General features: G+C 39.1%; 2 protein-coding genes across 6 annotated transcripts in view; one reads left to right on the top strand and one right to left on the bottom strand.

Moving 5' to 3' along the window:
- Window positions 1-15,794, bottom strand: part of Nf1 (neurofibromin 1) — a 254,271-nt gene that overhangs the window by 55,560 nt on the left and 182,917 nt on the right. The window lies entirely within an intron of this gene.
- Window positions 2,730-11,878, top strand: Evi2b (ecotropic viral integration site 2B). 2 transcript variants are annotated; one of them, XM_006977499.4, is made up of 2 exons: window positions 2,730-2,837; window positions 10,039-11,878. In XM_006977499.4, exon 2 carries the CDS (start codon window positions 10,055-10,057, stop codon window positions 11,417-11,419), a length of 1,365 nt encoding a protein of 454 aa, XP_006977561.1. In that variant the 5' UTR covers window positions 2,730-2,837; window positions 10,039-10,054; the 3' UTR covers window positions 11,420-11,878. The 2 variants fall into 2 exon arrangements, with proteins under 2 accessions (XP_006977561.1, XP_076433727.1); XM_076577612.1 differs by having other exon boundaries at window positions 2,768-2,837; window positions 10,042-11,878.

The following is a 15,794-nucleotide window of genomic DNA, read 5'->3' as shown; positions in this document are numbered from 1 at the left end:
CTTACTTGTCAGAGGAAATTAAAACAAAACAACCTTTTTCTAAAGGCAAGAAATTGACTAAGAAATTACTTTCATATTAAACATATTGGTCAAATATTTTCAAACAAAACAGAATACTTTTATGTACTACAGGAATATGTAAACTTTATTACTCAATACTTGGTTTTTAAGCATATATCCTGAGAATGATACTCCTATTTGGAGTTTATGAAAAAGAGTGGTTAACGATGTCTACAGCTTCAAAATTTCCCAAGTTAATTTTGAACTAAACCATTTTTATTTATTTTTTTTTTAAACTTTTTTTTTTTTTAAAACTTTTTTTTTTTTTTTTTTTTTTTTAAAGATTTATTTTTATTTATCATGTATACAGAAGAGGGCGCCAGATCTGATTACAGATGGTTGTGAGCCACCATGTGGTTGCTGGGAATTGAACTCAGGACCTCTGGAAGCACAGTCGGTGCTCTTAACCTCTGAGCCATCTCTCCAGCCCTCATTTTTATTTTCTATTCCTAGATATAATGATTATCATCTTAGCCTAAAATTTAAAAGTAAATTAAAATTATCAAATTAAGTCAGGTGGTGGTGGCATACACCTTTAATGCCAGCACTGGGGAGGCAGAGACAGGCAGACCCCTATGAGTTCGAGGCCAGTCTAGTCTACAGCTCGAGTTCCAGGACAGCCAGGGGTACATAAAGAAATCCTGTCTAGAAAACAAACAAACAAGCAAACAAACACTACAGTAAAAACTTTGTAACAACAGGGTGTGGTGGTGGCACAAACCTGTAACCCCAGCACGTGGGGGCTGAAATAAGGAGACTGAAAATTCAAGACCAGTCTAGGTCACATGATGACACCCTGTCTCAGAAATAAACAAACTTTCTCCCCAAATAAAAAAATTGCTTTGTAACATTTTTATTACACTCTGTTATTCTTTCTGTACCAAGTTGTAAGTCTCTTCAAGTTAAGAACTAAATCATAATAACCCATGTTCCTTAGCAGTGACCAGGAAAAGAGTCCCGTGTGTTGATATTTACTGACCTACTATACCATGCACCGAGAGGCATTTACATGTATCTAAATCCCACAATAAGTTAGGGGTTAGAGTCTCTACTTTTCAGATGAAAAAGAAGATAGGAGAAACTTACGCAGGGAAACTTTCATCCAGAGAGACTCATACTTCAATTACTTTGCTTAGTCTTTTTTTTTTAATGTAATTATTTTTCTTTAAATTATACAACCAAGTAAAAAGCCCACCCACAGAATAATATGACTTTTAATAAAACTGTCAGATTTTCTATTACAGTAGTCTCAAAGACAAGGCTCCCCCCAAAAAAAGACCCCACTGAGTAACTGTATCATTCTAGAGTTAGTAGTTACTGTCAGAAACAGGGTAGGCAAAGAAAGAGCTAGTGTGAATGTAGTTAATGATGCACAGTGACTAGACACGATAAGGCTGGAATCTAAGAATATTCAGTCATACAGTGAAGATCTAAGACAAACAGCTTCTTACCACAACTACCCTACGGTCAGCCAACCCTTCTCTCTTGACCCACCCTTCCATGAAAACAGTTACATCAGAGGGCGCCAAAAGCAGCAAACACAGGAAACCGCCCTCCAGCTGTTGCTAATGGCCACAGCTGTCACTGTGTGGCTTGGTCTTCTTACTCTTGTTCTTCTTGTCCCTCTTCTTCAGCCCATCCATGTTAGCTCTCAGGAGGTTTCAACAGGCCATCTGAAGCTCACTCACTTCTTTGGAACTCACCACGGTGCTGATCTTCCTTTTCCCATCGGTGGCTCTCAACAGATGCTTGTTTTCTACAGGCCCAAGGCCCTCCACAGAACTCTTGCGTGGAGTGGGTTTGGTGTGACCATCATACTTCAGGGTAATGAGCACACTGCCCAATGACCGGCACTGCTCACTCTTGAGCAACACCATCCTGGTCTCCTCAGGTTCTAACTGGGCCAGCAGAAGTCACTCTGCTTAGTCTTTTCTTATTTAAAGAAGTTTTGGAAGACTGGAGCGCTAGCTGAAGAGTTAAAGGGTGCTTGCTATTCTTCTGGAGGACCCAAGTTCAGTGTCACCATCCGAGGGGAGGCAGCTCACAACCAAGAGCAGCTCAGTTTCAAGAGGTCCAGCATCCTCTTCTCCAGCACCTTTTTCTGGCCTTTGGGGGCATCCAAACATATGTGGCATATATATATGAAAATAGATCTTCTTTTTAAAAGAATATTGGGGCTAAAGACAGAGCTGCTGTCTAGTGAGTGGTGTTTCCTTGTGAGCAATGGATAAGATGATGCCTCACATGGTAACCAGTGCATTTTAATACTATCTCCTTGTTGGCAACACCCAAGTAAGGTGCAGGCAGAGCACAAACCAAAGTATAATTAGGTAATCTCTAACAATTTGATTTTGGTATTTTAGTATTGTGGGTTACGCATATAACCTCATACATACAAGTAAACACCACTCACTTCTAATAAAAAATCTCCCTTTGGGGAGCACGTAGCTATAAAGCTCTCCTTAGAATACATGATTTCTCAGCAGGACTCTATCCTAAGAATTTAGATTATGTAATCATATGACTGGAGAGTAATGAATGTTTATTTACAAACATCAGTTAAAAGCACTTAAGTTATATAGACCATTTCAAAATCCGCTCTGTTGAAGGAGTACATTTCTTAGTCATTTTGTGGCTTATTGCACTTCCTGTAACTGCTATTGATAAACTTCCTCTGCTGCAGAAACCATTTCAGTGTGCTAGAGGATCATTTTTAATCTGAACCAGCACCATGTCCCGCTAGAACAAGAGTCACACTCTGCGAAAGGAGCCATCAGGTAAGAACACCCGACAAAGGCTGTTTCATTTCATTTTTGCTCATCTGAAATTGATTTTAAAAACCAAAATATCATTAGTGTTTTACAGTTGAATCCAGTTCTTGACAGCTTAAAGATGTCTACAGGAGGTTTTTTGTGGCTCTGCTATAAAGAATTTTAAAAATTTATGTTCAAGGTTGATATTGTCTGAAAGATTTTCATCAAGTTTTTAGTATTACCAGCCCTTTTAAGTTTATTCAAGTCAAAACATTTGTTAACATTACTTTAATAATTTTAAAAAGCTAAGAGTTAAAAATAAAATAAATTCCACGAGTGAATTGACAGCCTTTAAAATATTGTTTAGGAATTCTAGAGCTGGGGCTCGAGGTCAGTGGTGAGCTTGTCCTACATCTGCAGTGTCCTGGCTTTGATCCCCAGTACCACAAGGGGAAAAGAGTCTCATTTACTTTCTATAAAGACTTTCTTCTCAGATAGATTTAAATGATCTAATCAATTTATTTTTTTCCTTTTTTTTTTTAAAGTTAAGGATTCTATATGCAGATCAGGCTGGCCTCTAACTCAGAGATCCTTTTGTCTCTATGTCACAAGTACTAGGATTAAAAGCATGCACCGCCACACCTGGTCTAAATTATTTTTGTTTATCCCTTTTAGTTTATACACTATGAATGGTCACCTTTATTTTGACTTAACTTAAAAAGAAATTAGATGAATATTTATCGTGTATTTTTTATACAAAAGGAATTTTATATTAAGTAACAATTATGACATATAACTATTACATATCATTTATAAAGCTCCATAAGGCAAAGCTATTATGATAAAATGGGTATGCCAATATTCACATCATCCATGTGCTTACCCTACAAACTCTGAACTGACCTTTTAGTGAACAATATAAAACACAAAAACAGCCACAGAAAAAATATTTTGTAAGAAGCTGTTGCCGGGCGGTGGTGGCACACACTTTTAATCCCAGCACTCGGGAGACAGAGCCAGGCGGATCTCTGTAAATTCGGGGCCAGCCCAGTCTACAGAGCAAAATCCAGGACAGGCACCGAAACTACACAGAGAAACCCTGTCTTGAACCCCCCCCCCCAAAAAAAAAGTTGTTAATATATACAACAGATATTTGCCTTGAATAAATGGGCAATTACAAATCAATAAAATGCATGCAGTGTTCATAGATCTGTAATCCCAAGGAAAAACATTTTGGAAGAGGTTAGACTCTATTTCAACACTTCATCAATGTAGCTTTCCCTTTTAGCAGTCTGGTTTGATTTTTTTTTCTTTCTTTTTTTTTTTTTGGTTTTGGTTTTGGTTTTTTTGAAACAAGGCTTCTCTGTGTAGTTTTGGTGCCTGTCCTGGATCTTGCTCTGTAGACCAGGCTGGCCTGGAACTCACAGAGATCTGCCTGGCTCTGTCTCCCAAGTGCTAGGATCAAAGGCTTGCACCACCACTGCCCAGCTGAATTTTTTTTTAAGCAATGTATGTTACATAGGCTGAAAAAAAAAGAAGTTTAAAAGCTCAGATTTGTATGAAACAGGGCTAGTCTCAAGTAATAGTTTCTATGTTTTCAACAAGTTCCTACATAATTCTACTTAGAAATATATGAGTAATTTTGAACTTGCTAAATATAAATCTGATGCCTTTTAAGGCTCAATCTTTAAAAAAAAAAGTACCACAAAATACTCAGTAAACTGTAATTATGACAGTTTATATGTTAACCATTCAAAACTCCTAACCTGTTCACACCAACCCCGTGACTCATGTGGGTCTTCTGGCATTTCTTTTCCTACCCTTCATGTAAACCTAGCTCTAAAAGTTATTTACACAGCTCCAGAAACTTCCAAAGAGTCTCTTTCCAGCACAAAGCCTTTCTCATGCCGAACTCTACAAAAGGCTCTGCATGTTACAGAAGTCATAGGTGCATGGTTCTGCATTAGTGTCACTGCTTAGACCCGTGACAGCTTGCCAATTAACCAACTCCCCCCCCCCCCCCTTTAATCTGGAAGATGAAAATATGACAACCTAGGTCATGCAAATGGATCCTATTAGCCAGAAATTTTTTGGGTGTTCAGTAACGGCCATCTGATTAAAGATGACCAGAAGAATACTACTTGGAATTCAAGATCAATTGCTTTTTCTTGCTTTTTCCTTTTATGATTTCAAAATTACACTAGTTAAAGATAACACTAATATACTGTGTGTTTATCTCTTATATGTGTACTATAATTTATTTTTCCTGCTGCTGTTTTTGTTTGTGTTTTCTGGGGACAGGTCTCACTCCTGCCTAGCCTGGAACCCCCAAGAGACCTAGTTAGCCTCCCATTCAGAGATCTGCCTGCCTCTGCCTCCCAGAATGAAAGGTATGCACCTCCACACTCAGCTATAACTTATCTTCCTGACATCTAAGTAACTGAAAGACACAATATTTTGTTTATTTGAGACAGGGTCTCACTGTGTAGCTATGGCTGGTCTGGACCTCCCAAAGTAGACCAGGCTGGCCTCAAATTCAGAGATCAACTTGCCTCTGCCTCAATTAATGGAATTAAAGACCTGCATCACCATGCACAGTTCATAGAGAAAACTTTTGATGCAACTATCTACACTTGCCTTTTTTTCCTAAGGAATATTTTCCAAAGTTTGTCGATTCCTTATTAAAATGATGTATTTCTTATCATAGCCAACTTAACAGCATTAATTTTACTTGGGTATTTTTGTGGTACTGGGGATCAAATTCAGGGTCTTGTGCATGGGTAGGTAATTACTGTAGCCCTGAGCTACACTCTCAGCCTGGCAGCATGTGACAAGTACATGCCTAATTCCAGGGAGCTCCTTCTTCATTGTAACTGTGCTTAAATACTGACTCACAAAAACAATGCGCATTTCCCTCTTTAAAAATTACATTTCTGGGGGAAAAAAGGACCAAAATGACAGATTTAAACCTCAGGTGCCAGTCTAAAATATAGAGAGAAATATTGCTATAACAAGGTTGAGAAATCTGAGCAGAAGATTAAGGAATTTCTTCGAAAAGCCCTATATAGACTACACACATTCATTGTAGCTAGCAGGCGTACTCTGGGTAGTCTCATGGAAAGGGAGGAAGAAATCTTAAGGACCTTGCAGCAGACAAGGGATCCTGGAATGACCGGGAGGGTCAGCTCCCTCTTGTTAACTCTTTGTACTTACATACAAGGCCAGTGATAGGGAGTGACAATTCCCAACAACCTCTTGACCCAGGTCAATTTTTCCCCAACTTCATTTTACCCACCTCAGCAACTTCTTGGTAATTAATAAGCAACTACCATTTCCAACTATTTCTTTTCCTTCAGTTCCTTTTTCTAATCAACTGATCCTTTCCCACATATCTGCTGTAAAATTTCTGTAGAACTTTTCTTTAGTGTTCTTTAAAAATTTTTTTTCCATTCCCATTTTCGGTTTATTCTAAATTTTTAATCCCTTTTCTATCCCCTGCTCTGAATTCAACTGGCCACCATCTTTCTCTGCAGAAACAGTGTGCACTTTAGGTATACACCCGATAAATAGTTGGCAAGTACTTTCATAACTTTGTGTATTATAGATAACAACACTGGCTTCTAACACCTCTGAAAAAGTTAGCCCCCCTCCCCTCGAAATGATTAAATCCCAATTTTCTTCTTTTTGTCTTGACGCTTCTTTTCTAGAGTATCCAGAACTGCTATAGTAAGATTCTAAAAGATTCTAGTATTCCGCTGCAGCAGGTCCTACGAGGGTACACATTTAAGTGAGGAGCAGGAGAAAGTGGTGGGATATTTGAAAACCGGGTTTTGCTTTGACTACCACTGACAAGTGGAAACCTAACACTGAAGTTTCTAACTTCCTACTGACATCAGAGGTGATGAACCTAATCAAACTTCGATCTTACAAACCGAACTGGGTTTTATAATTATGCTCTTGTTTTGGCTAGTTCCTCCTCTATTTCCTTTTTCAGCTAACTAAAAAGAGGAACTGTATGGTTTCTTTATTTTAAGCGAAGTCACAAAAGAGGAAACATTTTTAGCTAGAGACACTTCATGGCCTATATCTTCTGATGCGTTGGAAAGTATTTTCTAAAAACATTTACAAAATGAAACCCTGAACATCACTTTCCAACCAAGCCTTTTTTGGGTAACCTATGAAAATTACTGCGTGGAACAGCATGAACGATGACCAGCTAGAGATGAGTCAGAGCCTCACATCCATGCCAAAAATTTCAAATGTTTCCCTTTTAAGAACCTTGACAAAGGAATAAAAACCAGAATTAACTTAAACTTTATTTTCTCTGCTTATATTATGGTAGAAGTCTTAATAAAAAGTAAAAGTGAGCCAGGTGGTGGTGGCACACGCCTTTAATCTCAGCACTTGGGAGACAAAGGCAGGCGGAGCTCTGAGTTTAAGGTCAGCCTGGTCTACAGAGTGAGTTCCAAGACAGCCAAAGCTACAGAGACCCTGTCTTGAAAAACCAAAACAATAAACAAACAAACAAACAAGTAAGCAAATAAATAAGCAAGTAAGTAAATAAGTAAATAAATAAATAAATAAATAAATAAATAAATAAATAAATAAATAAATAAATAAATGCAGAATGACAAAGAACCAAGAGGCCCTGCATGGATTAAATATTTACTGAGCAACTAATGTAGATGATATAGGCAACCAACATAAGAAAACATGAGACAATAGGGGAATAGAAAGAATGGAGGCTTCAGAATCACATGGTCTTGGGTACAAATTCTCAGGTGTCATTAACAGTCACACCCCAGAAAAACTGCTCAATTCATCCCAATTTGCTTCTGCGAAAATGAAATGACATGAAGTACATAAATCACAAATTCATGGCATATTCTACACTGGTATTTTCTTCCTTTGTTTCTTTCTACCTTTATGGATTTTTTTTTTAAATCTTGTTTGAGATGATGGGAATAATAATAATAGAAAAGGTGAAACAACATAATAAAAAAAACCTCACTATTACTTAGGCAAAGGGAAACAAGAGTGAGGTACATCCTAAGAAAGCAGCAAGTCAGTAAGAACAGAGGGGATTCAGGGAACAGCTATTTGTGGCTGTGGTCAGTTACAGAAAACTTGGTTTAAGAAGGGGAATTTAAATTGAGGTCTACGAGATGAAGATAGGTTCAGGCCAGCCTGGTCTACAGAGTGAGTTCAGGACAGCCAGGGCTACAGAGACACCCTGTCTTGAAAAACAAAATGAAACAACCAAAACAAAACAAAAGACAGGTTCAGACATGTAGCCAGCAGGGAATAGGACTGGGCAAAAAAGAACACATTTGTAGACAGTGAAAACTGGCATAATTTAATGTTTAGGAAGCATGTAAGGAAGTTAAAGCTTGGTTGTAAGGTTTTCTCGAGACAAAAACTGAATTCTTACATGAAGCAGTAACCAGATCACACAAGTTTTAAGAGTAATTAATCAGCACCGGGCAAGGGAATTCAAAAGCTGCTGTTTTAAATTTTAGGCTTCAAGCAGTAGAGAGAAAATACAAAGGAAGAGACAGACAAAGAAAAAAACTTATTTTTCTTGTAAGCCCAGGTCCTTCTGGCTCAAGCTTGTGATCCTAGCACTCAGGAAGTTGCGGCAGAAGGATCTCAAGTACAAGGCCAGCTCGGACAACACAGGGAGACAGTGTCTTAAAACACAAAAACAACCAACAACAGATGGAGAGAAGGAGGGAGGGAAGGAGGGAGGGAGGGAGGGAGGGAGGGAGGGAGAGAGGGAGGGAGGGAGGGAGGGAGGGAAAAACCAAGAAGGGCGCTATTTATCATCTACTATACATTCTACCATACTAGTGGCAGATGGATAAGGAAATAAATACTACTCAAATTGTCAAAATCTTTGATTATACCTTCAGAGTCACTAGCTTCTTATATATACCAACTAGTATCTAAAAGTCTGAGATTTTCCTTCCTTAATGTTAAGAACAGCACTGCTATTTCAGACAGCTGACATTGTGTTTGGTGATGTCCAGAACAGGCTCATTATACTCTGCGCTGACAACGTCAGCACAGGGCTCACTTCAGAGTGTGAGGAAAAATGAAGTGATCTTACATGCAAGGTTAAGCAGGCAGTGTACAACTGAGACCTACTGCATCTCACAAAAAGACAGCTGCCAAGCCTCTACTGTGCCCTGCTGCGCCTGTGCATGCCTTCTGGGCTGGGAAATAGATGTGTGTAACTGGTTCTCATAGTAGTCTAAGATTTAGATCTCCTTCAACATGTCTGGGAAACCTTCCCAAAGTCCTCTCAGGCCAAGTCAGTTCCTCTCTTCATTTACTGAGTATGAGGAAACATCAATTCACTATAATTACTTTTATTTTTTTGAGACAGGGGCTCTCTATGTAGCTCTGGCTATCCTGGAACTCACTATATACATACCAGGCTGGCCTTGAACTCACAGAGATTGCCTGCCTCTGCTGGGATTAAAAGTGTGTGCTACCAGGCCCAGCTGGGAAGTCTTTTTTTAAAAATATGCTGAATTTGCTGATTATGAGATACACACATGAAATGTCCACTAAAGAAGTTATATAAATAGACTCAGAACAAAGGAGTTGTAGGCTGGATGTGCAGGCTTGGTAGTTATGGCACAAGGGTGAGAGTGGAAACTTATAGAACAGGAATAAAGAAAAGTGAAAGGAAGAGGGAGACTGACTATGGTTATCTATGTTTAGGAGACAGGAGAAAAAGAAGATATGATTAAAGTGACACGAAAGGAAGACTGGGTTACAAGAACTACTGAAATGTTGTTGAAAGATCAGTCAAATGTGGTTTAAAAAAAAGACAGTACAGACAATAGTTCAAGGCGCCATGGTCACTGAGTGTTCTCCACTGAGGCAGAACCACTTCTTTCTAGGAACAGAGTGAACGAAGTGGAGAGCACATGGTATGAAACGAAGGAGTGGAATCTAAGGAAGCTAGAGGAGCTACAAGGTTAAGTGGGGGGTTTACAAAAGGATTAAGATTACTTTCCAGGAATCCAATTCTGTACTATGAACTGGAACATTACATTCTGTCAAGAATAAACCAGAGTAAATACTAACCAAATGCCTAACCACTCTATTTCAGATAATGATGAGTCTAATCTAATTAAACATTAGATGTTAGCTAACAGTCTTTTTTTCCTTTTCTCTGTTTTTTTCATTCTTTCACTATGAACTCACTGGTAAGGAGGAAACATTCTGAAATGGATTCCAAGTATTTCATCTTAATTTTGCTATGCCAATACCTTAACAACACAGTTTTCTCAGAGACAGAAGCAGTTACAACAGAGCGGCAAACACAGTCTACTCTACTTACATCATCAATGTATGTTACAACTAATTCTCAAAACACAGCAGGGAATGTTTTAAGTCAAACAACACAAGTCAACATTTCTTCTGGACAACAATTACTGCCTGCCAAAATCACTCCTGGACAACCAACACCAGCTGCTTATGTCTCTTCTACAGAACGAGTATTGCACACTTCTGCAAGACCACTTGCTTATAACATCACCAGACAAGCAATATCAACAGTCAACAACTCCTTCTCACAAACATCACTACCTGGGTTCACTCTGGCAAATCAAACATCACCTTCTATCCATAATTCCACTGGACAACCACCAAGACCTCTTGTCTATACTTCCACACAACAGCCACGGTCACCTGCTCCTACCTCTTCTGGAAAACCAGTACTACAGACTGTTCATAATCAACCCATAAAACCAACACCAACTATTTATACACCTAGGACTAGCAACTCACCAAGGAACACACCACCATTCACTTCAGAACCAACAAGAGGCAAAGGAACAACTGCACATAAAACCAACCCCAATGCAATAGCTGCCATATTAATTGGTGCAATAATAATTTCTATGTTGGTAGCTATACTCATGATTATACTGTGGAAATACTTGAGGAAACCAGTTTTAAATGATCAAAACTGGGCGGGTAGGTCTCCATTCGCTGATGGAGAAACACCAGACATGTGTATGGATAACATTAGAGAGAGTGAAGGATCCACAAAACGCACATCAGTTGTTTCACTTATGACTTGGAAACCAAGCAAAAGCACACTGTTAGCAGATGATTTAGAAGTTAAGTTGTTTGAATCAAGTGAACACATCAATGACACCAATAACCTCAAAACTGAGAGTGGAAAAGATCAAATAAATGGTGTATCAGAAGACAGTGCTGATCGGTCAACAATTGGTACAGCTGTGTCTTCTTCAGACGATGCAGATCTGACCCTGCCACCGCCCCTTCTTGATCTGGATGGGAACCTATCTGACAAGCCCACAATGGTAATTGTATCTCCTCTACCAAATGATTCTACCAATTTCCAATCATCTCCAGACAGTCTAAATCAAGCATGTGAAGATCTTAATTCCAGTATCAAACAGCCATTTCTGCCACCCTCTGATTCTAACCTGCCTATGTTAGCAGTAGATTTTATAAACACTCAAGAGTCTAACCATGAGACTCAGTGCCAGGAGTTCTCTACTCCTGACTTCCATCAGGATCTTACCGACTCGCTGCCACCACCACCTCCAGAGCTGCTGTAAAGTGACAGCTTGCTTTCTAGTCTGTCCTCCATCCTGAAATGACTCCATCTTGTTCCTGCTCATGGTACATCACACGTAATATGACAACTAGCAGCCGACTAACTTCTGTTTAGGACCTACCTGACATCTGAGTGAAGCTCACGTACACGGGTAGATTATTACAGTGGTATAATGACCAGCTATAGAATTTATTTTTAAAGCAGAGTGCCTTTTAAATATGTGAATGACACATATGTCAATAACATAACCATTTTGGAAATGTAATCTATATATACTTATTGTTATCCAATAGATTTTCTCCTTGAAAAGCTGTATATAAACTTGTGTTGACTAAATAAAATTTTGTTTTTCCATCTCAAAATTTTGGGTATAGTACAAATGAGAAGTTTTAAATAGTCTAAGTTTTAATACTTCAAATACTAAATAAATATTTCAATTTATGGGGATAAGAAATTAAAATATATGTCTAAGAACAAGTCATTTCCAGTTTTGGTTTTTCTCTGCTGAGTAGTATTCCATACTGGAAACACACAGACACAAAATCATATTAAAACATGAAATCAGAGTGCTGTGCTGGGGAACATTTACTCTGAAAAAAATGAGGACCTATCAAAAATACACAATTTTTCTTTCTTTTTCTATAATTAAAATTGTATGTTTCCAGTGCTTTACCTGGATGTATACATATGCACCATATATATGCCTGGTGCTTGGGGAGGTCGGAAGACAACACTGGGCACTGGGTCCCCTGGAACTGGATGGCGTTACTGATGTTTGTGAACTGAGACGTGGGTGCTAGGAAGTGAATCCGAGTTCTGCAAGAGCAGTCGGTGCTCCTAACCACTGGGCCACTGTGACTCCTTTCTTCTCCTCCCTCCTCCCACTCTTCTTCAAATGGCACGGTTCTTACTTCTTTTCTATGCTGGGGATCCAAGGGTGAATATGCAAGGACACAAGTGGCCTTTGGAGGTTGGAGGACAACTTGTGGGAGTTGATTCTCTCCTTCCACCCCAAGGACAAAATTCAGAACTCAGGTCATTAGACCTGACAGCAAGCACCTGTTGTCTGATATTTTGATTGCATTCTGACAAGAAAATGCTGCTGAATTCCTTTATTAACTGAAGTGGTGTGTTTCTTGTTATATATTTTATACTTATTTTATTTTAGAATTTTATTTTATTTTTTGGTATTTTGAGACAGGGTTTCTCTGTGTAACAGGATGTCCTAGAACTCATTTTACAGACCAGGCTGGCCTCGAACTCACAGAGATCCATCTGCCTCAGCTTCCTGAGTGCTGGGATCAAAGGCATGCAATACCACTGCCCGGCTATACTTGCTTAAAAACCACTTTTTAATCTAGAAATGTTAAAAAAAAAAAAAAAAAGAAAAGAAAAGAAAAGAAAACCCTGTATGTTTCCATGTGTGCGTGTCCCAATATGAAATGCTAAAATAAAATTCTTATGTGTGCACATACGTGTGTGTGTGTGTGTGTGTGTGTGTGTGTGTGTGTGTGTGTGTGTAGGCCATCAGAGGGTGTCAGACACACTGGAACTGAGGTCACAGGAGGTGCTGGGAACTGAACTTGGGTCCTCTACGGCAGCAGCAAGCTCTCTAGACTGTTGAGCCATGGCTTTAGTCCCAAGCAACCCTTTTTAAACATAGAGGTTCAACCTTACACCATCACTTGACAATTGATGGGCATGGGCACAACTTTTGTCAAAGTAGAGGGGATAAGTGGGTATTGGCCTACTTTGTGCAGCCATCAGTGAGACTACATTCTTTTCCTTCTTATTCTTAATATCTTAAGTCCAAAGGAAGAGAATTACTTAGAATTCAAATTTGGGGACTTTTCAGGATATAATAAAGTATTCATTTGTAACATTAGTGTTCAAATACTAAAAAAACCATCTGGTATTAAACAAACAGCCTTTTGGAGTGGAGTTTTACTTATTTATTATAATTATTATTTTTGTTTTCTGAGACCAGGCCCCTCTATGTAGCCCTGGCCTTCCTGGAACTCTCTATATAGACTAGGCTTTTCTAAAACTCTCGGAGATCTACCCGCCTTTGTCTCCCAAGTGCTGGGATTAAACGTGAGGCCATCACACCTGGCCTAAGTGTTAGTTTATACACACTACTTGTCTTATTTCTTGAAAGCCACTTCTTACTTACAATTAACACTTTTATTTGCAGAAACACCCAGGAGCTACTTACTTCAAGCATGATGGTTTTTCATCCTATCACACTGGTTCTCTTCTGTCGTTCACACTAAACTTTCTTTCATGTGTCTTCAAACAGTATTTTAAGGCTAATTTACACAGCAATACATAGGAATTCTGAGAATTTCTTGTTCTTTAAGTATTTTGATTAGAATAATGAGGTCTAGCAGTCCGTGTTTGAAATGCCACAAATCATCAAAACTCCTCACTTCACATGAAAGAGCCCCCAAAGGCTCCTTCTAAAGTTTTGTTTCTTTCAACACCTTCCTTCCTGATCTCTTGAAAAATGGCTATCAGGAAATACCTCTTAGATAAAACAAGAGTTAATGGAGGAGCTCAAGAGATCACTCAGCGGTTCAGGGTGCTTGCTGCTCTCCTAGAGACCCAGGTCCAGTTCCCAGTATCAACAGGACAGCACAAACTGTTCATAACTCCAGCTTCACAGAGCCAATGCCCTTCTTCTGACTCCACAGACACTAGGCACACAAAGTGGTATACACACATACATCCAGGTGAGACCCTCATACATATAAAATAAAAATTAATAAGATGTAGTATGTATTCTTAGAGCATGTATGTATTTTGCCTGCATGCATGCCTGTGTACCACTTGTGTTCTTGGTGCCTGAGGAGACAGAAGACGGCACTGGACTTCAGAACTGGAGCTATAAATGCATTGAGCTGCCATGTGGGTGCTGGAAACTGACCCTGAGTTCTCTGTGAGAAAAAAAGGGCTCTTTACTGGTCACTCACCTCCCCACCCACAAATAAATAAATGTTAAGCAAACAAGTCAGGAGCTATTCTTAGCTTTTCTCCTGTTCTCTGTATAGCAGATAGTAGAGGTAGTTGAAATTTTTATTTTTTGTTTAAAGAAATTCTGTGTGGTGGCAAGGACACACACACACACACACACACACACACACACACACACACACACACACACACACGAGACAATTTACATTTACTGCATGCAATTTCTCCCTACTAAGGTCAGTGCAAACTGAGCAGCCCAACAGTGATAGTCCCTGCTTAGTCAGTAGGAAGGATAGGTAAACTAATAAAACAAATACAAGAAAGAAGAAAATGCTGGGGAAAAGGTGGCAAAACAAAAAACAAAAAACCCCAATCGACCTCAGAGAAAAGAATACAAAGTTAGGATGCTGAAGAGAAAAGAACAATGTAAGGGGTGGTGAGATAGCTCAGTAAGTAAAGGTGCTTGCTGCCAAGCCTGACAATGTGTGCCAAGTTATGTAAACACATGTGGTACACACACACACACACACACACACACACACACACACACACACACACACAAGAATGTAAAAATAACAAGGCAATAGGAATAATAGGTGGACTGAACTGCATACTCTATACCAGTGGTGCTCTCACCAGACCTGCATGAACAGTCTGGAAGATCATATAGTAACTCCCCCACCCCCTTTCCTTAGCTGCTGAGAAGAACAGAACCAGGGAAAGCAAGTGACTCAGTCAGAAATCAGACTTAATTTTGCTCCAAAAGTGCAGTAGCAAAATACTTGGGAATTTATAATCAAAATGCTATGTATGAACAGACCAGTGAAATAGAACAGACTGTTCAGAGATAAACTCAAAAAACCAAGTCAGTAGGAGGAAGTGCTGGGACAACTCGATAGCTGAAAAAAGAAAATTGGATTCACATTTTACACTACATTAGAATAAAACCAAGTAGACAGAAGATCTAAATAGAAAGCATGAAGTTGATATGATACAAGAAAATGCTGCTGAATTCCTGTATACACTGAACATGGGAAAACATCTTCCTAGTTGAGACTCAAAGTCTAGAAGCAACAAAAGAAAACAAAAACCCAATTATATAAAATTTTTCAAAAATCAAAACCAAAATATAACTCAGCATTAAAAAGTCAAAAGATAGCCAGGCAGTAGTGGCGCACACTTTTAATCCCAGTACTTGGGAGGCAGAGGCAGGCAGATCTCTGTGAGTTCAAGGCCAGTCTGGTCTATAAAGACAGTTCCAGGACAGTTAGGACTGTTACACAGAGAACCCCTATCTTGAGAAAACTAAAAACTAAAAACCAAAAACCAAGGCGGGGGTGGGGGGGGTGGGAAGGTGGGGGGGTGGGGAGTTGAGGAGGTGGCTGGTAAACAGTGATATAATT

This window comes from Peromyscus maniculatus, chromosome 8 (assembly GCF_049852395.1).
Source record: "Peromyscus maniculatus bairdii isolate BWxNUB_F1_BW_parent chromosome 8, HU_Pman_BW_mat_3.1, whole genome shotgun sequence".
In the NCBI taxonomy this organism is placed as follows: Eukaryota; Metazoa; Chordata; class Mammalia; order Rodentia; family Cricetidae; genus Peromyscus; species Peromyscus maniculatus.
The sequence above is the reverse complement of the archived record's forward strand: the minus strand, read 5'-3'. Positions and strand labels throughout refer to the sequence as shown.